This window comes from Hippocampus guttulatus, chromosome 13, assembly GCF_054856545.1.
Source record: "Hippocampus guttulatus isolate MCC_2025c chromosome 13, RoL_Hgut_1.0, whole genome shotgun sequence".
In the NCBI taxonomy this organism is placed as follows: Eukaryota; Metazoa; Chordata; class Actinopteri; order Syngnathiformes; family Syngnathidae; genus Hippocampus; species Hippocampus guttulatus.
The window spans coordinates 3,897,885-3,920,496 of record NC_141273.1 but is presented as its reverse complement, the minus strand read 5'-3'; the positions used below and the strand labels follow the sequence as shown (position 1 = coordinate 3,920,496).

The following is a 22,612-nucleotide window of genomic DNA, read 5'->3' as shown; positions in this document are numbered from 1 at the left end:
CAATCACATGCACATGACTGCCCACACACATACATAAAACCCCATTGTTAGCACAGTAGGAGTGACATGTTTTTCTTGCAGCAGGCTATTCCCTTTACTTCAGATGTGAAATGATGAGTAATAAAATCGGCATGCTAATCTCATCATACTGTTTGTGGATCGGACCTTTAGCAAAAGATCACTCACATTGCCTAGACCCAGCCTTCATTTCAAGAGCTCACATGCATAGCTGTTGATCTCACAGGATTTCATCAATGACAAATTCAGAACTTTAATGTGGCATATTATGGAAAGTTGACTTTGAGTTGCATGTTCAAACAATTTGCTGGTGCGCAACCCATTCAGAATGTGGTTTAAATTACTACATCCTAATTGACTCATTTATGTTATTGGTTGCACACTGAGTTTTCCATCCATGACTTAGCAAGTTCTAAAATGACAAATTACTTTCACACTGTGAACTTTGGCAATGGGCACATTGCGAGCACTATTTTTCACCAGCATTTCTGATGGCACCACACAAGTTCCCCGTTTAATAATGGTCTGGTTGTTGGACTGCCCTCTCCATAACATTAATCATGTTGGATTGCAATCAAGATGAAGCTCGCTTACTGGCCTGTATGTCTTGTTGAAACACTGATTTCACGGCCAATTCCGATTTGTCAGGAGGCAATACGACCTCTTCAAATATTATAATAGAGTATTGTCTATATCCATCCACAGAGCCTAGGCCTTATGGCATGTTGTTTTTACACCACAGTTTGAAACACTATCATCTCAAAGCCAAAAGATAAGCAGAGCCGCATTGAGAATTGGTGGCATAACGGTTAGTTGCCTCTTGCTTGAACTGTTTTACACATTCAATTGTGATGCAATCTTTGATGGTGGGTGGGAAGATAAAGCATGCTGAGTAGAAACAGAATTTACTCTTGCCACTAATGATATAGAGAGCGAGCCAATTGGGGGGGGGGGGGGGGGGACTCCATCACTGCACTCCAGGCAGTACTGTCAAAGTGAATTAGACTTTCTTCTGGTAAATATGAAGTGAAAAAGTTAATGGGACAAATACCAGACGAGCTCAAAATTTTTGGCTGTATGATGAATGCACCGAGAGGAAGTATGCTTGCGGGGGTGATATGGTGATATGGTACATCCGTAACAAGGGGTACTAAAAGGGTGAGAGGTCTATTCCCTCTGGCCATAGGCTCAAGGAAGTGGATGAAATACAACTACAGTATGTGTTGTTTTTCCTCAGGGCACATGACTTGAGGCAATCATGCCTTCAATCGCTCCGATAGACACTTGCCTGAAACTGAAATGAGCCTTGAAACTTCAGTAAAACATCACAGAGGCATGACTGGTGTAATACACGGTATAAATTCAAGGACTTTATGTACCTGAGCTTTTTCTCTGTGTTGCAAGAAATGCCATGGGCAATCACCATCTGTCAAGTTTTGTTTGAACTTTCTCAACCCTGGACCCGTTAATGATAATCATTTACATGGCTGACATGCTTCCACCCAAAAAAAAAACAAACGAACAAAAAAAAAATCATGCATTTAGATTTACCATAAACTCACTGGGTTTTCTCAGCAAATTTGCAAAATAAATGTCAACAGTGTGGCAAAAGAGTGTCAGAATAGAACATAACATGTCAATGAATTAAATATAAAGTCAAATAAAACTATAATAATGACTACTGAAAAAAACGGAGGGGCGAATCCACAATATACCGGAGACAAATTCCTTGTGTGTTCTACATACTTGGCCAATAAAGATGATTCTGATTCTGATTCTGACAAAGAATGAACTGGAGCTGCTGATAGCACCTTAAATTGCACTTCATTTACACCTTCAGTATGCTCCGTCTTAATGTTCCTATTCCCACGTAATACCATTTACAGCTTTAACCCATCGATTATTTTTTACCACCATACATTGACATGATGCACTCTTGGCTTTCTAAATCTGTGCTTGTGGAGTGCAATCACTACTATTGGCTGCTATCGCTACAGGATGGACTCTACCTCTTGTCAGATGGGATAGCCTCCATCTCCCCCGAGGCCCTGAAGAGGACGGGCTGTATAGATAGATAGATGGATTTCAATCCAGCGGTGTCAGAGAAGGTCAGGTGGTTACCGTAGTGATGCTCTCCTTTAAAAAATATATATCTCGAAATATATACATGTATATATATTTTTTTTAAACCAACACAGTGACGATCCAGAGAGGCAGAGCACAATGAGTGGCTCTCAGTGGAGTACATTAAAACAGAGAGCAACATGGATAGATTTGGGCCTCCTGGGTAGGGGTTGGCTCATTTCGAGTTTATAAAGAAATATATCGCTTTCTGTTTCGACAGTCCCGACTTTATTTATGACTCATGGTGATGCATTCTGAGTGGTGACGCACCAGTTTTTATGCCCAGACTGCTGTAACTTAAGACGTTTTGCAGAATTGGTAGTTTGCAAATACCGTGTTAAGTGGTTACATCCTTGTTGTGACTGCTTTTACAAATATTGGATTTATTTTCTCTCACAAATGAGAACGTTTTTCTATTGGTGATGATTTTTTTTTTTTAATCCATATGAAATCTTTTTTTTCGCAATAGCAATTTTACTGAGTCTTGCTGTCTTTGCAAGGTTTTGACAAAGTAGCATATATGGCAGTTACTACTTCGTGGTTTTCAAGTGCATTGACTGAACATAATTTGTGTGAGTTGTGGCATTGAATGAAAACTGCAACAAAGTCAGGACTTAAAAAATATTGATGCACAGATTTGATCTGAATTTAATAGATATTAATTTTTATTCCAAAACTGAAAAAAAAGACAATCACTGTTCAAGGTTTCTCTTAATACACCCATATCAGTGTAGGCTTAGAATAATACTAACCATGAAACAAAAGAGGCGGCCCGGTAGTCCAGTGGTTAGCACGTCGGCTTCACAGTGCAGAGGTACCGGGTTCGATTCCAGCTCCGGCCTCCCTGTGTGGCGTTTGCATGTTCTCCCCGGGCCTGCGTGGGTTTTCTCCGGGTACTCCGGTTTCCTCCCACATTCCAAAAACATGCATGGCAGGCTGATTGGACGCTCTAAATTGTCCCTAGGTGTGAGTGTGAGCGTGGTTGGTTGTTCGTCTCTGTGTGCCCTGCGATTGGCTGGCAACTGATTCAGGGTGTCCCCCGCCTACTGCCCGAAGACGGCTGGGATAGGCTCCAGCACCCCCCGCGACCCTAGTGAGGATCAAGCGGTTCGGAAATTGGATTGGATGAAACAAAAGAAGTGACAACAAACCGAAAATCATCTTGACATGGAAAAGAAGAAATCAATACACTAAGCTATACTGTCTTTGTAAGTGTATGGCTGTTCTGTGTGTAGTCATTTTTTTTCACCCATCTAATATGCAACTTTTCTCCCCGCCGTGACGATCCAATTACGCTGATCTTCTTTAAGCGCTAACAACGAATGCTTATACTTTAAAAACAACTGAGGCAAAATGGAGTGTAATTTGTTTGTTTCAGTCACTGTTTATTCAGTCTCCGCTTGTTTACAATCTAAAGGACGGCGTGACTTCAGCTACGACAGGAGAGTTGTCTTACATTAATGCCGACAGAATTATTATGCCCAGTACCAATGGCAACAAAACTAGAGCTCAGTGCATTCTGGGAGATACTATGCCCACCTTTTGTAATTGTGTGCATGTGTTTGTAAATGTGGGGAGAAGCTTTTTAGCTCCAAGCAAGTGCATACTGTACGTTGAGGAGAGGATACATCAAAAACTGAGTGCACATGGAGACATACTTAATGCAATGTCTTTTTTTTCTGAGCTGGAATTGCTGCTGTTTTTGTCTGATAACACACAAACACAACAAGCGACGACCTTTGACCCCTCGCCCATTCTGTCTGAAGGGGTTTGAGATCAAGTGTGTTTCCTGCTCTCTCCTCCAATTTTGTTTGAGTTTGGTTAAATTGAAGTTGGAATAAGAGGGTGGCTTCTGTTCATCCGTGAGTGCAAGCGGGTGCCTCAACATTCACAGCATGGCACCTCATGTATTGATGCGAGGGAGCGGATTTGACGCCCATAACACAGCGTGCTGCCTGCTATCGGATAATAAGCAGATGGACTTGTTGAGCATGGCTGAGCTCACGTACACTTGATTTCAGTCTGAGACAGTGGCGAGTACGAAATTCTCACTGTCTTTCTCAGTACCAGTAAGTGTCAGCTTTTGTGTGCATGACATTAAAAGTCTTACACCAGACTTTCAGCTTGACTGAACAGTTACAAGCTGGGTAAATACACTTTGGCAGCCCCTTGAAAGGTAGAGAAGATTGCCAATAGGGTTAATTTTGACACAAATAAATACATGCATAATGCCAGGAGCTACAGTAGGCAAATTCTTACACACCACTGTTCAAACGTGTGTGCATATAGATATATGTATGTGTGTGTATGTATATATATATATATATATATATGCTGCGATCAGTGAAAAACCATGGAGGATTTGCTACCCCCTAGGAATTGTTGTGTAAGGGTATGTGGGTACCAGCTTGTATAAAATATGTAAACAGTGATGATACTTTACATATTTGAGATAAAGACTACAGCAGTACACCTATTTACTTAAATTATAAAACCTGATACAGTAATTAACATTCATTGGCTCCTGAGAGAGGCAAAGAGACTTGACGCTCTGACGGTTAGCCTCCATCTAGCTCCTGGCCAGCTATCCCCGCGCAGCCGATGTGTTTAAGATAATTAATCGGTATTGATGAGGAGGAGGTAAAGAGAGACTTGCTGCTGCTGTTCGAAGCCCTCTCTCTTGTTTATCTTTCAGAGACTATTTTATATCTTCAATTTTGGCCATACAATAGCTGGTGCAAACCAGGACTCAAAAGTGGAGGTTATTGTTATCCAGTGAGCAATTTCTAACATGAAAGACATGGGCATGCGCGCATTTATACATTTATACATGAATAGTGCAACAAAGGGCTGTTAGTGTGTGTGTGCTCGTGTCCCTTTGAAGATAATGGGCTGGCGAATGCCTCCCCAGGGAAGTGTATGCTAACTGTGTCAACTTTTCTTGTTGCTTTGACACCAATTTTCAACCCATAAAAGATTTCAAGAAATTTCCAGGAATGATCTCACAAAAGATATTTCGAACCCAAACTGCAAAATATGAGTTTTCCCCTCCAGTCTGGATAGAGAATCAATGAGCAGTCTACAAAACGGTCCTGTGACGTTTGCTTCATTCAGTGCGTGAGAAGAGGCAAGAGTAGTTGCAAGATAAATTGATGCTGCTTCACCAAAACAATGTGCCTGCTTGACAGTTCATGGTCGAGAACCATCACCATGCCTGAGCAATGTTTCTTGGTTCCATATAATTATTTTTTCCTCAAAAGATCAAGGTACTTATTAAGATAAGTGTAAGTTTCTCAAATAATTGTTTGATGGGACTAAAAGCTCAAATTCACAAAAGCAAAATGGTAACGCTCACAAGGAACTGACATTGAAATATGCAGTCAACCCGGCTGAATCCAGCTCTTGCCATGCTCCTTAAAAGCACACAAGCACCAGATGTTACTGAAAGTGCAGTCATTTCACTTTATTCTACAAGGTAATTCTACCGTAATGGCCAACCTCCGTGATGCATCAAGCCAACAAAAAATCAGTTGCCCCCCGCCGCCCTCTACACACTCCTGGCACAGACATTTTATTTCATGTACTGTATATTTCGACATCCTCTTATTTGTTTTCAAATCTCTGAATAATCTCGCGCCACCTTACCTCTCTGAGCTCATCCGCCCCTACACACCTGCCCGGCGCCTCAGGTCTGTGGACCAGACTTTATTAGAAGTACCAAGAACTAAACTGAGGCTCAGAGGGGATCGAGCCTTTTCTGTTGCTGGTCCCTCTCTCTGGAATGACCTCTCACTGAACATTCGGCAAGCCTCCTCGCTGCCCATCTTCAAAACCCTCCTCAAAACTCACTTGTATTCTTTGGCGTTCGACTCAGCATGACTTAGATTTGTTCTTGGTTTTACTGTTTGGTGCTTTCTACCGCCTTTATTACCGATTTGTCTTACTGTTTATTGTGCATGTTAAATTGCTCCATGTACAGCACTTTGTATGCAGCGATGGCTGTTTGAAAGTGCTCTATAAATACTGTTGACTTGACTTGACTTGTTGACATACTAATTATAGAAGTAAGCTTTTTGTTTTCTTTTGAAATGGTTCATACAGACTATGGCTCACAGAGGTCTGCAATTTTATTTTTTGATTTATTTTGCCGTGGAATATGGCTTCAAGGCTTCTTGTTGAAAGCCGCATTCAGATTATCCCTGCATAGCAGTCCAGGCAGGAGGTTTTGGCATGGGAAGCAAGACTGAACTCTTTCCCAGTGGAGTGTAATCCGTCAGCTCCTTTACCTAGCTGAGAGGCTGCTCTCCGGCTCGCTGTTGCTCAGTTCACATCCAGTCGTGAGCTAGTTCTACAAAACAATAACAAACATTCATAGACCAAACCAGAGGAACAAAACTTCCCTCGGGTTTAAGTGGGGTGTTCACATGCAAACTCTTCCTTTTTAATTGGGACAAATTAATTCAACATCAAGATGAAACACAGACTTGTAATAAATCGGTTTTAAAACGACTACCCGGGAAGAAAATACTGTTATTTTTAAAATTATTTCCTCTTACCGCCACAATTTATAAGTAGATAATATTTCCACCCTTAGTAATTCACACCATGAAATATTATCGGGACACTCATGTTGAAGGTTCAGCAAGCTCTGCTTGCTATCTTACCACAGACTCCGGATAGTTGTCTAAATGGTAGATATCATCTTCCAAGAGGCATTATCATTGGGGGCCTTCTTTCTGCTCCAACAACCTACTAATTTATGTATTCATTCATTTTTGTCTCAACTTCAAAGGCACTCTGTGGTCTATTTATGTTGGATGTTCAGTTGACTTGCCGCGATGGTGAAATACCAAGTGACCCAGAACAACAAAGATGAGCACGGTCAATTTATGACTGAATCACTTAATAGGAGTTGATTCATGTATTCCATAGGGTTCGAATTCAATGGCTGGATGAAGAAAAAGGATCACCATAGATACGTGTTCAGTTTCGGGAAATTTAATTGAGCTTTGGGTTCCATTTTAAGAAGCTAGACCAGGCGTCGGCAACTCAAAATGTTGAAAGAGCCATATTGGACCAAAAAAAACCCAAATAACAAATATGTCTGGAGCCGCAAAAGATTAAAATCCTTGTATAAGCCTTAACATAAAGACTCTAATTGCCCCACGTGGATAAATAAAGTTTTCTGAATTTGAATCTGAATCATTCAGATTCAGAATCTGAATCTGAATGATTCACATGGTGTGTGTCTAAGATAAGATAAGATATATTTTATTTGTCCCACACTGGGGAAATTTACAGTCTACAGCAGCAAAATTGGGGGGTAGAAATGGCAAAAACAAAGTGTTTGCATGCACAAAAATAAATGTTTCAGAGAGAGTTGTACACAGTTCAATTTAGTGCAATATAAATATCGCTATAGATAAAGTGGCTGTGCTATTTACAATTGTTACTGGTTTTTCACGTATTTTATTTTTTATTCAGCTCACTATACTAGCTATCCAGCTCCGGCCTCCCTGTGTGGAGTTTGCATGTTCTCCCCGGGCCTGCGTGGGTTTTCTCCGGGTGCTCCGGTTTCCTCCCACATTCCAAAAACATTCATGGCAGGCTGATTGGACGCTCTAAATTGTCCCTAGGTGTGAGTGTGGGCGTGAATGGTTGTTCGTCTCTGTGTGCCCTGCGATTGGCTGGCAACTGATTCAGGGTGTCCCTCGCCTACTGCCCGAAGACAGCTGGGATAGGCTCCAGCACCCCCCGCGACCCTAGTGAGGATCAAGCGGTTCGGAAAATGGATGGATATACTAGCTATATCAGCCTACTACCAAAATGACTAAGTTGGCTACAAATACACAATGAGTCTTCATGATTTTTCCCTGCAGTGCATCTGTAGGGCAGGAGTGCCCAACCTTTTTTGACCGAAGATCTACTTTTCAATCGACCAATCTCCCGCGATCAACCCGTTACCGCACACACGCGCATATGCATGCACTTACACACGCATGCCATAATGAGCAATCGCCATAATGGCACCTAAGATGATCGAGTCATGCGATGCACTTTTGCAGCGTTAACTATCATAGCTCACATTTACCGTTTTAAAATGCTTCTCTCAGCCCTCCACATTCCCATTCTTTGCCAGTACCCTCGGTGAATTGTACATGAAACACCGTTTTTTTGTTTTTTTTACAACAGCCAGCTGCCTGGCATCCCGCCTTGCTAAGATAAAAGTGTGTCGCAGGCGATGACGCAAATCCGCGTTGACAGAAATGTTGGAATTTAGTATTTTTTTTCAACATTTTTAAAGCATTGGAAAACGTTCACAATGTTCGAGTTATGTTTGTCCTCTTACACAAACCAAATTAAATCAAAAAATAGAATTCACTCCCCCGATTTTTTGAAATTTTCAAACATTTTTAAAAAAGCTCCAGGGAGCCACTAGGGTGGCGCGAAAGAGCTGCATGCGGCTTCTCATCCGTGGGTTGCCGACCCCCGAGCTAGACTGTCCAATGTTTGCTGCAGAACATATGGCTTAGGAAGCCAAAAACCTCCCTTGTATTCGTCTTTAGATGTATTATTGTCCTTTACATATACTCTTTTCCATTTGATGACTGAAATCCACAGAGAGCAATTCCTACGAAAAGTTAAATCAGTAGAAAGCTGTGAAATCAATCAACTGATTCACGGTTTCTGTGCGATTAATTTAATCAAGCGTGAAAGCTTTCATTCAAGCCCCACAGTCTCATTCCAAAGGCAAAGAAAAGGGTGTGATTCGGGACAGTTCGGTTGAAAACATATGTTGACTTCATTCAATTCGGATGTTAGCAATCCTGGAACAATTACAGTTAATTCCAAAACTTTAGTTACAGCCACCATCTCCTTACAGCACAGGTGTCAAAGTCAAGGCCAGATGCGGCCCATTTTATGTGTCGGCTATCACGATTCTTGCTGAAATCTGAACCAAAATGTGAAATTCTCATGGGTAATAAATAACATTGACATTTTGCACCGGCCCTGCGAAGGAAGCCGTAACTCCGAATTGGCCCCTGACAAAAAAAAAATTGACACCCCTGCCTTCCAGTATTTCTTCCTCTATGTATGCAACGGTGGAATTCCTTTTTCGAAAAAAAAAAGTAGATTTCATCACATTTGTTGGAAGATACAGAAAATCATTTCACTCGGTCATAAGTTCAGGTTCTGATGGCTGGAAAGTGTTAACAAGTCCTTGAGGGCCACTTTCCTGGATGTTTTAGATGTTTCTCATCCTCCAACGCACCTGATTCAAAATTTTCAGGATCCTGCCCAGGCTCCTTCAGATCTTGCTGATGAGCTAATCATTTAAATCAGGTGTGTTGAAGGACGGCAACTCTCGAGGGCCGGAGTTTGAGACCCTTGGGTGAAAGTAAAGTGGTGGCATCGCTTGTTTGACATTTATCAGTGACCATTACCAGCTGTTCTAATAATTAAATGTGAGACAGTGACCTTTAATTGTCTTCAAACGCTACTTTCAAAATGATGTAATGACCTAAACCTGAACAGAAAAAAATAAATAAACAAACCCCATAGCAAGCTTTTGAAAGCACTGCTTTGCAATCTTAAAAAAAAAAAAAAAAAAAAAACTAGCCAGCAACATCTTCTAGGGGAATTTCAGATGTAGAATCCAAATATTGTCTCTGCTTTTTCTGGCCATTGACACATGTGGCTTAGACTATTGTCTAATATATACTTTGACTACAATTAGACTATATACAATACAATACAATACAATACATGCTGATTTATATAGCGCTTTCACAACAGCAACAGCTGTAACAAAGCGCTTCACAAAACAGTTAACGTTAAAGTAAAATAATAAACACAACACATAACATAAAACACGGACAGTCGTGCAGTCCTAACCACTTTTCCGTCACACGCTTTGTTGTTTGAAGCAGTTTGAGATGAAAGAGGAGAGAATCAAAGTGTCCTTTAACCAGTGGATCAGAGACGTCATGCTCAAAATGTGCACACGTCGGCTACAAGCTAAGTTTCAAAGTCAACAAGAAGCTGTAGCATCCATTGACGAAAAAAGAGATTGGTTCACTTCTCCTGTCCCATGGAAATCCATTTCAATTCCAAGCGGCGACTCTCAGTTCCAAATACGCATCGGCGCTCTGCGCCAACGCTTCTCTCTCCTCATCCTCAACTTCAGCAGCCATCCATCCAGCCGCACTAACGCCGACTGTCCAACAGCGCCGACATAGCCACTGAACAAAACGGGGTTGTAAAGAATGCTGCCCATTACAGGCGCAAAAAACACAAGCACCCCAGGTCTGTCCAGCACCGACAGTCAATGGCGCCGACATTCCTCCCAATCAACATCTGTGCTGGTACAGGCGTGCTGCCGAGAAGGCGCAACCACCAAGCACAGATACTTCTCCTTTGACGAATGTCGTGGCCAAAAAGCGCTGAAAACAGTCCATATCAGGTCCACACGATGAAACAACAAACAACATGTGACAAAACAATAGACAAAAATACCAAAAAAGCAATTTGTCTTTGTTGCCAACGGCCAATTCTCACCAGGCTGTCAGCCAAATCTTGTGCTGTTAAACATCACACTACAGTATATCACACAAAAGGACCTCACTACATTTTGCTACATTTTGGATTTTCATCGAGGAAGAAGAGACTTTTTTTCTCACAAGTGCTCACAGTTTGAACATGGAGCTGTTTCTCCGTCTATTCAGTGAGAAAGTAAATAAATATATACATAACACCAACTTGCATTAGTGACTTTTGACTGGTTCTTCATTTGGTCATATGAAAGGGCACGTTTAACACGTTTTACTTTACCACTGGATTGATAGTTGATATAGCCTGAATTGCACCCATCAACTTTTCTGTTTTTACATAAATATATTGTTAAAACCTCTATTCTCACTATGCCGAAAGGCATAATGAAATGCGATGTGCAGGTTCTTCTTCTACACGACATGCACATTTACAGAAGAGTGGGGAGGTGTGACGGTTGAGCAGGTCAGAGTTCCTGACAGGCCAACAACAAAAACTCCATGACTCTGCATGACCGAGTGACCTCCCACCGGTGAAGAATGCTGATACTGTTGGTATTAAACAAGACTGCTTTGGGATTTTTTTTTTTTCTCCAAAAAGTCCATGATAGCTGATTTGTTGTTTTCCAGATTTTCAAAGGGACGCCCTCTGACTAAATAACGTCTGTGTCATTAAAATGTAAATCTCTAAAACTGGCTAACAAAGCATTGGGATGTTAAGCTTTAGTCACATTATTATGTTACGTCAACATTTTATTGGAATTGAGACAACCATATTATTGAGGGAATGGATTTGCTTTGGCACGTTAATTGTCACAATATGTGCTCAGCCTTCTCTGTGCGGAGTTTACATGTCCTCCATATTTATTGAATGTTTGATTGATTGGACATGTAAACACAAGACAGGATATAAAAATTGAAAGACTTATATGTCCGTATACTGTGGGAAATCCAGTTTCCTCACACAATCCATGAACGTGCTTATAAGATTTATTGAATACTGCCCTTGGGAGTGAATATGAGTTTGAATTGCTGTCTGTCTGTACCACATTTACTCTGTGGTTGAATATTGACCTGTCCAGGATGTACCCTGCACTCACCCAAAGCCAGCCAGGATAGGTTTCATTTCACTGGTGGTCCTGAATAGATCAAGCAGGAAACAATGAACGAGTGGATTGTTTTCGATTGTTATGCAACACAAAGTCATTTGTGCGATTGTAGTCGGACCCATAAACATGTCCTACATTGTTTGCCCACTTTTTAATTGGTGTGTTTATACCGTGTTTGTGAATAGGTAGCAAGCACATTCTCAAAGCCGTTTGGTTCCTGTATAGCTGGACAGATTCTACCCTATTCTGCTAACTCAACTCAACTGCCTTAATGGAGCATTTTAAAATAACCACTGCTGTACACAAAGTGCTGTACAGAGCAAAAATAATTCATACAACAACAAACAATAAAACAATAAATTAATAAAGAAAGTAGAAACCACAAAAACGGTGAAACTAAAAATAAAGTCTCAAGCTGAGTCAAAAGCCAAAGAATAAAAATGTGTTTTAAAATGTGTTTTAAAGACGGACAGTGAGGGGGCTTGCCTAACCTTCAGCGGAAGGTCTTTCCAAAGACAGGGACCAGCAATGGAAAAGGCTCGATCCCCTCTGAGCCTCTGCTTAGTTGTCAGCACCTGTAATAGTATCTGGTCCGCAGACCTGAGACATCAGATAGGTGCGTTGGGGCGGGGGAGCTCAGAGAGGCAAGGTGTGGCGAGGCCACTTATAGATTTGAAAACAAATAATAGGCTCTTAAAAATAACTCTAGAATGTGAATGCATGCCAGAGTACGAGTTATGTGCTCTCTCTTACGAGTACCAGTCAAGAGGCGAGCAGCTGGAGACACTGGATGGAGGATTGGCTGACTCCAAAGCAATGTGCATCACAGTAATCCAGTCGAGATGTAACAAAGCCATGAATTACTGGTTTGAAGTGCTCTTGAGAAAGGAGAGGCTTTACTTTGCCTCAGCTGGATTTAACAACGGCACCAATTTGCCGGTCCAATTTAAAATCACTCTCCAGTTTGAGTCTCAATATAGTTTGAGTTTGGCTTAAGATAAGGACCCAGGGAGCCCAAGTCTTCAGGATGGGATGTACAAGGGCAACTGGGACGAAGCACCATCACTTCAGTCTTCTTTAAACTAAAATTCAAGAAATTTAGTTCCATCCAGGTCTTGTTTTCATCTACACAGGATAAATGTGGCCTCAATGAGTGTCTTTTTTGCCCAGCTGGACATAGATCTAACAGTCATCCGCATAGCAGTGGACGGAAATACCATGTTTCCTTAAAATATAACCCACAGGGAGCAGATACAGTGAGAACAGCAGAGGCCCCAAAATTGAACCGCGTGGAACACCACACGACTATGGGGCAGTTTGTTTGTTTGTTTGTTTGTTTGTTTATTGAACATAAAACATATATACAGTAATAATTTGACAGAAAATAAGGTAGATAAAAAAAGTAAAAAGAAAGAAATCAATCTTCATTCAACACAGTTATTATGTTCAAGGGAGTAGTAAGTTTGTGACTCAGAACAACCAAGGTTAATACAAAAAGTTCTGTCAGCCAAATAGGACCTAAACCACTCAAGTATACTACCGCCAATGGTCGAGGGCGCAGAGGCAGAATTTCCACCTCCCAGCACAAAAGCTTTCTGCTTGTGTGAAAGGCAACACGGCAAAAAAATAAGATTCACTTTTTGGGCTCACACTATCGCAGTTCAAAACAACCCCGAAGTGAGAAAGGTTGTGTTTGGTGTAATGTCTGATTTTGTGGGTCTGATCAATGATGTCATTGATAGATTATGAAAATTCTGACATGACGGTTGATGAGATTTTGCATAGAGCGCAAAATGGTGACCGATTTCGATCCACTCAATCAGATCCGTCGTTTAGACAGATCTGATACTAGTTATTTATCCTTTTGTTCTAGTAAAAAAAATCATGTATTTAGTTAGCACTGAAGTTATATATGTATCCTCCTTTTTCATCAATTGAAATTTATGAGACTGAACATGTGATTGATACATTATGAAATCACCACAAAAAAATACTTGTGTGTTTACACCACAACTCTCCATTTCACTTAAAGCTCCATTAAGGAGCTTATGGATTCAAATATAAATATTAAATTCATGGATTTTTTTCATTTTCTGGTTTCAATATACTCTGTCCAGAGTTGTTTTCCTGGCAGCTGTTTCAATATGCTATTTGTACTCAGTAACATATTTTACTTCAAGCCAAAACCCCTTCCAGGCTGAGTTTAAAGCCTTTACTTCAAATCTATGCTCTGTATGCAGGAAAATGTGCTGTCCCGACAGCCCCAAGCACTTGGACCATTTTCGCCAAGTGGCTCTTTTATGTCAGGATCTGTGTTAACGTGGGAAAAGGGCCAGTCAGGCTAATCCAGCACTGTAACATACAGGGAATTAGCAGGGGAGGACTTGAAATGAAATAAAGACAAAAGAAAACAAATACATATAATACACTGGGGTTGAAATAAGTGGTTATGCATTGCGCTTTGCCAGTCAAAATTCACATTTTGCCCTCATTAAAATGTACTAAATAGCAATATAGAGAGTCAAAGATTTGTAACATTTTCCGATCTATGGAGACGGTCCCAATATTATCCACTGGGCTAGACTCACATGTGTTGATGTCAACCACGCATGGGAAGTAGAAGGCGGAAGTAAATGTTCAGTGTGGCACTGTGTCATCAGGTCGTTACAGATACTGGCCTGACTTGGCCAGAAACAAAAATGAAGAAATCAACAAACTCTTGTTTAAAAAAAAGAACAACGATGATATGCCCATGACGAAAAGTCACCCAATTCTTGCTGCTCTCCGCTGTTCGGTGTACTATCGAGTCAAGCTCGGTGCTACTTAGGCCACAAATGAACTTTAACTAGCTAGCTAGTGTGTCTAAATACATTACGGAGTCGCTTCCAAGTCAGTAATTGCCTCCATTACAACACATAAACTGGACTTCTGACAAGTATCGCTCTCATGAAGGGACGACCAGACTTCAAGTAAACAGAAGACGAAGAAGCCCTGCTCATTGAGAAGGTAAAATTAACATGTGAAACCCGGTGGTCCAGCGGAATTAAGTGCTTAAATGAAATTTTCACAGAGGTCTGGCTGGAACTGCATTAAAGCAAAGCGTATCCAACTTTGCACAGAAAAATAGTAGGCAATATATCCTAATCTATACCATCCATGACAATAAGGATACATACCTGTCAACTCATATGGTTTAGCCATAGTTCATACGGATTTTGTGGTGAATCTTGCGTATATGGCCGTATTGCACAAATCATACGGATTCTGAACATTTCCGGGGGGTTTTTTTCAACTCCAAATGATTTGGAGTTGGTGAAAAAAGTAACGCAGGAATACTACTCTGAACACAGTAATGCCACTAAGTAGAATGATGATTAGACATTAACCAGACATTGTATTATGGAGATCTACAATAAATATCATTGAAAATTTCGTGTTTTTTTTCTGCCGTTATTCTGACATATAAAATGCTTTGGTATGTTATAAGGATTTTTTGCTCTTTATAAGGATTTTTTTGGTAGTTTATACAGGTTGGCGCTCCAAAGAGTTGACAGGTATGAGGATAGATGTTATCCTTACCAGTTGATTGCATGCTGGGTTTGAAGACCGGGGATGCAAAATGATTTTCAGCAGCACCCAAGTGTGTATTAAAAGCTTTATCTCCCTATATCTCTATTATGCCGTTATTGTGTTTGATAAAAGGAAGAAGAGATCACCAAGACTTCCTTTTTGCATTAACATTTACTGCTTTCCAAAATGTAGATGAATTTTTAACAAAGCAAGCGAATCAGTCAATACGGCCATTCGCTTTTTGCTTTCATATTGCAAAAGTGTATAAGCAGGAATAAGTCAGTGTTGATTCAGGCTTGTTTTTGACCGAAAGCTTTTTAGAGGGAGAATGTTTATCAACAGTCAATAAAATGGTTCTGAAGTTATGTGGGATAAAAACGACAGCCCTGCCATCAGACTCTTCTCACACACAGATCCTAGGTGTGGCCCCAGTAATGCCTAGCCCAGTGGTGGGCAAACTACGGCCCGCGGGCCGAATCCGGCCCGTTGGTCTTTTTAATCCGGCCCGCCGAAGGTTGGTCCACAATTAAGGTTCGATGTGAATGATTGCATTCATTTCAATTGGACTTGTAATGACAGGCATTTCATCACCAGGTGGCGCATTGACTTGAAGTTGCAAAAAACGGGGGGGGGGGGGGCGGGGCAATCTTTTCGACCACCTAGTACCTCTGTATCGCTCTACTTCTACTGGTCTGATTACAACCCATCTGCAGCGATGCACAGGCTAAAATAGGTCATCAACAACACTTTTGTCATTTAAAAAAAGTATATTAATACCGTACTTTCATGCTTTTGTTCTGTTGATGTTTGATATGGACTGTCAACAAATGCAGTTTTTTTTTAATGTACCATAGCTCGTGCTGACCTGGCCCTTCTGTCAAATTTTAAAAGTCAATGCGGCCCCTGAGCCAAAAAGTTTGCCCACCCCTGGCCTAGCCTGATCGGCAGGTACAGTGAATGATTCTTTTTCATAGAGATCTTCTGATTCATTTGTATTCTGACCCATGACCTAACGACGATTTGCCTTGGAAGACCATGGCCTTGTAGTCCTGGACAACATTGCTCCTGGGACCATGCAGGCGATAATGCTCCTTCACGATAGTAATGTGGTGAGTCACAAACGGGAGGGTCAGACAAGTCTTACAGCACAAATTGTCACCAAACATTAGTGAAAACGAGTAACGTTAGACAGCAACGAGACACGGCGGCACCGACTGCGGCTGACATTGGGAATGTGGAGCATGTTGACTTATTGGAGCAGGACTGATTGTGTCTCAATTATCATGTCATACACGCACACACACAATACATACCAACCGTATTCACATCGTGTGTGATTCTTGCAAATGTAGCAAGTTAAATCTATTTAGAGCTGATAAAGGAATGTGTTGTTCCTGAGATTGAATAAATGATGATGAGTACCAGTGGTGAAATACTTGATTACCTTGTGGTGAAAAGTACAAACATCTGACGTTCGCGTGGTCCTTTCATATCCACTCCCATCCAGCACAACACATGAATTGCATATTGCTCCAACTGATGGAAAAAGACGGTTTAAGTGCATTTGTTGAGATACGCAAAGAGACATGTGACCCAGTTTGGGAAGTATACTTGAACACAATCTGATCCTTGGTAAGCTGCTTTTGCTAATATCGAGAAGAGCGACGGATCTGTAAACAAACTGTAATGGGAATGGAAAGAAATATCTACTGTGTTCAAAACTATTTGAGGCTCTAGTTTTTCCAGCACATCAAGCCATTTTCACTGCGACAACAAAATAATCCACAATGGCACGGCACCTTCATCTTCTGAGAATAATGAAATGTATTAATTCTGTCAGATTTCAGCTTTGCAATATTAACTTCAACTCATGAACAGTACATTCTTTAACAGGGCGCATTAAAGATTGATATTCTTATCAAGTTAAAAACTCTTTGTGATCCACCACACATTCACTTCATGCCTGAATGATCACAGTTGGTTTGAAAGTGACATGAGACTTCATATCATTGCAAGGGGAAAAAAAACAATCGTTGATTCCCCCGGCCCCACCCACAGCTCCTTTTTTACTTTTTCCTCTGCCAAGGCTCTTATTGGCTGTTCCATTTCATGCATTTTCATTCAGTGCTACAGTTCACCCTTCTCTCCAAAGTAGTTTAAATCAAAGATGTCAGCACAGTAATTTCAGACATGATTATCATTTGCAAATATGCTTCTCCTGACTGACGAACTCGGTGTCTATTTTTAACCATATGAAAATGATTACCGGTAGGTTTCTGTTTTTGCAATTGAAGCAAAGTTGTGTGTTCTGGTTTTGTGCTCAACACCGTGTGTTCTCATCCTCCTAGGTCAGTTTTTTTGGGTGAATGGTTCCTCCTATGGTGGTCCCTGGGTGCTGAGTCCTTGGCTGAGGAGTGGCCCAACTTCCTGCAGCATCGACATGGCCTTGTACCTGAACCCCAAGCAAAGTGGGCAATACACGATATGGCTCATTGAGCGGGACAAGCCACAACTTGTTCTCTTCTCAACTGACACGTTACCTCCTATGACAGGGTAAGTGCTGGTTTTGGGTTGTTGGAAAGACTGTTGTTGGAAAGACTAATCCTCATCACGGATAAGAGTCACGGAGGTGGCCGGAGTCCAATACATGTCAGATCTAAATTGTGAGGAATTATATGAGTTTCGTAGCACGGGACAATGCATACTTTCATGATGGTCTGGATCTTGGATCGAAACAGTTTTCAAAGAATCGACCATTTTACACTCAACTGGTAACACGACCACGACAGTCTGTCGTGGTCGTTTTACCAGTCCCAAGCGTCCCAGACACATCATGACCATGTCACATGGCTATGATGTGTCAAGACAACACAAAATTGGCTATGAGGCACTATGTTTGTGTGCGACATGTCTGTCGGCTCAAAACCAGGCTACATTCGTGTTTTCGAAGATCCGACTGTCTCTGAGACCCAGGAGGCGTCTGTGATTCGCGATCAGTTGAGTCAGTCGGGATGTTGGAGCACTGGAATTAGGAAGAGGATTGTGAGCGCGTGTCTACTGAGTGATGGATGTTTTGTTGGGATCACCCTGATCGCATTGACTGCAGTGGCAAAGTTTTGACAGTTTAAAATTTTTTCCCAAACTCATTTGCCAACTCTGCTCATGCTTTGTTTCACATCCATCCCATTTGTCCATACTACTGTTTCGCATCCATCTAAAATCACGCTTAAAAGGCATTTTTTCCCCCTGGATTTTTAATAATAAAATATGGTCCCTTGATTTGGTGGGATCCTTTATTACACTGCCCAACTATTTTATTGATATATATTTTTTTATGAATGATTTCTGTGTAACTAGTTGACAATGTTGAGTGTCACTTTATCCTTTGTCTGAGCTGTCACTGCTTCCTTGTGGCATGTGTAAAAAAACAGCTGAGCGGGTCAACCTAAGGCTCATCGATCAAATCTTTGAACCAACCCCCCGCCATCGCCGTTGAAACAATGTTTTTCTGTTGATGGTGCCATCTCCATGGAGGGACAAGCGGGTTTATGTGCAACATAAGTAATCAAAAAAAAGTTAGGGCGTAAACAAAAACAACGTTATTACGAACATAACACAAAGATACAGTATGCGAGAAAGTCAACACCGTGATGCAACACAATAAGAGAAGTGCTGGGCAAGGCTATGATAGTGCGCAGCCAATCAGCTCACAGGATGGTTCCACTCGTGCTCACATTGCTCGACGTCGCGCCGGAAACAGATCACGTGCCCTGTTTGAGTGGGCATGTACAGTCCGGTGCGAGAATATAATAAAATTTATTATTATTATTATTGTTATTTGAAAGCGCTTTTCATCACACTCAAAGACACTTTACAAGAGCTTAAAACACAGGATATAAATGTGCACTCAAAACAAGCATACATAATTTACAAAAGCACATTTAGATGAACAAAAAGCAAAATGGGTAAAAGAGATTAAAAGGTATTAAAAGAGACAAAGCCTATCATTTTTATTTTTTGATTATTTTTTAATGAACACAGTATTATGGAAAAAACCCGCAAATGACAGAAACCGCAAAATGTGAAGCACGAAGTGGCGAGGCAGTACTGTACTCTGTTACAAACATTTTCAAACATTTTTCCACATGTAGGTAAACATTTATATAAAAACAAAATCTAAATGCGTGTATAATCATCAACATCTGCTATCTCGACCTTCCCCTGATGAAATTATGCACGGAAGCTAGTCCCCCACCATCACCCCCTCCTTCATACATTCCCTTGTTTCACCGTCTTCATTGCTTATGTCTTGCTACCTGTTGTAACTGTCATATGTTTGTGCAGGAGTTTTTTGCCAAACTCAAATTATCCTCAAAATTAGGGTAGTTCGAGCGTGTTTTTTTTTTCTCCCCCTCTCCCTCCCTTGTGGTTTCTTTCTGACTACCGGGTTGAGTGAACGCTGGCGCGTTTTGGCTGCCGCTGCTCAACCCGTATTGTTGTGTGTTTTTTGTTATTGTAAAGTGTCCTTGGGTGTCTTGAAAGGCGCTTATAAATAAAATGTATTATTATTATTATACAGTGGGGTGATTATGGATCATTTTATGTGGAAAAGAAATATTTGTAAAATCTTAATAATGGGATGTTACAGTATACCTGTATATAGAATTGTCCCCCCCCCCCCCCCCCCAAAACATGTCATGAACAAATCACTATTTGATCTGGCTGTGGAGAAATTATAACGTACAAGGCGACCAAACTGGTTGCACTCACACCATGCCACCATGTAAACAGAACAACTTGAAATCAGCCAAGAAATCAGGAAAGATCCAATGTTTGATCATGTAGTAATGACACACAAACGTACTGAAGCATGAAGTAGTGCAGAAGACAGTGTAAGGGGCACTTGGCAAAACCTACTGAGCAAGGTTTCACCATCCCACTCCTGAGGTAATGGCCCGAATTTGTAAGTACAGAAATGTTAATGTCGTCAGTTTGGACTAATGGCCCAAAAAGGGACACCACTGGTATAAAATTAGGGAGCACCAAACCTCCGTTTCTGCCAGTGTTAATTTATTATATGAGAAACATATATTTTATTACAAGATAGTTTTTTTAATTTCATTGGCTTTCCCGCCCTTTTTACATGGTCAGGCGCCTGCATTTATTCGTAAACTATTACTTTGGTATCATGGAATAAAACTGAGCCGATTGTTCAGAAATCTGTAATCTTTTGCAACGACGTTGATGTCTTCTTCATATCTGCATATCGATGTTAGATATGCAGATAAAACACACACCTTTAGGCAACAGAATGATGGCATGTTTTTTGCATGTGTGACAGATGAGATTGTGTGTTTGTGTGCGCTCATTTGTCGTCGAAATGTGTCATCCACCCACACTATCTCCGCAAAAAAATTGTTTGGAGACAAATTCATAACAACCTTGTTCCAAGGATGTGGGTTGCAGGGTGCTGAATTCTTGAGAAAAGATGGTACAGAATAAATGAAGAAAGCCAAATCTGGACAGTTTCCCAATTGCCAACCTGTGCACTTGCATTTTAATTTTAAAAATGTTTGCCAAGATGAAGCCAAGCCACCCTTGTAGATTTTAACTTGCTAGAAAGCCTTTTGTTATGGAACATTTAAATGTGCTTAAAACAAGCATATCGCAACTTTATAGTGTGTCGTGACTTGGTAATCACCCTCTTCACTGACTCGCATTAAAATAAATGACACGACAATTCATAAAAGTTATGATAAACCAAATGTTTTTTTACCGAGTCATTACACGCATTATTACATCAGTGTTTTCCCCACAAACTTTAATACAAACTGCTCATTTGAGAATAATAATTTTCAGCTGAGATGATTCTTTTTGAAAACAAATTGATTGATTATGTTTATTTAGCGGTGGTCCAGTGGTTAGCACGTCAACCTCACAGTGCAGAGGTTTACATGTTCTCCCAGTGCCTGCGTGGGTTTTTTGCGGGTACTCCAGTTTCCTCCTACATTCCAAAAAAAATACATGGCAGGTTAATGGAACACTCTAAATTATCCCAAGAAGTGATTTTGAGCGCAAATGTTTTTTTCGTCTGTGTGACCTCCGATTGGGTGACAACCAGTTCAGGGTGCCCCCCGCCTACTGCCCGAAGACAGCTGGGATCGGCTATGGCACGCCCGCGACCCTTGTGAGGATACAGCGGATTGGAATATGGATGGATGGATGGATGGATGTTTATTTCGTGCTCTATGGCCATCAGAAGAATATCGTAGTCATATTCCATGATGTCCAGATCATCTACTGTAGTTTCCAAACGGACATGATGTGTGTGAGGATGAAGATGACAGCATAAGAACAAGTTGTCAGTGATGAATGTTGTTGGACCACGAAATACTTTTTGCAAATCAAGTCAAATCACTTCCATTAATAAACAAACATAAGAGGTAAAAAAAAATGTCATAACAGATCAGTAAATATTATTACCCTTTGTTGACTTATGGGGTAAAATTATAATTAATCCTAACGCGCTTCATCAGCTTTCGTTTTGGCTGAAAAGCTAAGTGATGTGTTTTTATGAAATACAGCGCCTCTACATGCGAGCCATGCCAAATGTGATTCATCTGCACAGTGCCAGCTCTTTCAGTGTCTGGCAAGGGTCAGAAATGAAACTTGAACTTTTGCAAGTGTGTGAGTGTGTGGCTGTATACTTCCTCATGCACAAGATTTTTATTCGAAACCGACATTGAATAGCTCATGGTCACACAGCTTCAAATGTGTAGGGAATGCGACTGAATTACTGATCAGTCACTTAAATATACAGTATTCATCGATCCACCGACCGATTCATTGTTAAATTAGTAGCTTGTGACATCACGCCTACCATGTCAAACATACTGTATATTTTATTGTGTCGTTAGCTATAAATCAGGGGTGTCCAAGATATTTTCATCGTGGCTCACAGCAGAGTTACTTTTGCCATCCAGAGGGTTACGGTTTCATCATATTCTTATATGAACTCTTGCTCATAAATACATGGTTCAATTATTGTAGCTGTACCAACTAATTGATGGATAACTTGAAATGCAAAGCAAAGGGAAAATAGTGGCAAGCCATTCTTTGACGAGTAGGAATACAGCGACGACTTTAGTGGACAACAGGCGCAAACTAAATTGCTCACGCAAAGAGCTGTGGAAGCACTTGTGCTAGTGCTAGTTCCGGGCCACTGCCCAGATTAGCTCCAGT

At 40.9% G+C, this 22,612-nt stretch overlaps 1 protein-coding gene across 1 annotated transcript in view; it reads left to right on the top strand.

Annotated features, from left to right (window-relative positions):
* Nucleotides 1–22,612, top strand: part of alk (ALK receptor tyrosine kinase) — a 172,426-nt gene that overhangs the window by 21,505 nt on the left and 128,309 nt on the right. Inside the window, exon 6 of the mRNA XM_086127789.1 lies at nt 17,719–17,923. Coding sequence (XP_085983915.1) covers nt 17,719–17,923 — 205 coding nt within the window. The remainder of the gene's footprint in view (nt 1–17,718; nt 17,924–22,612) is intronic.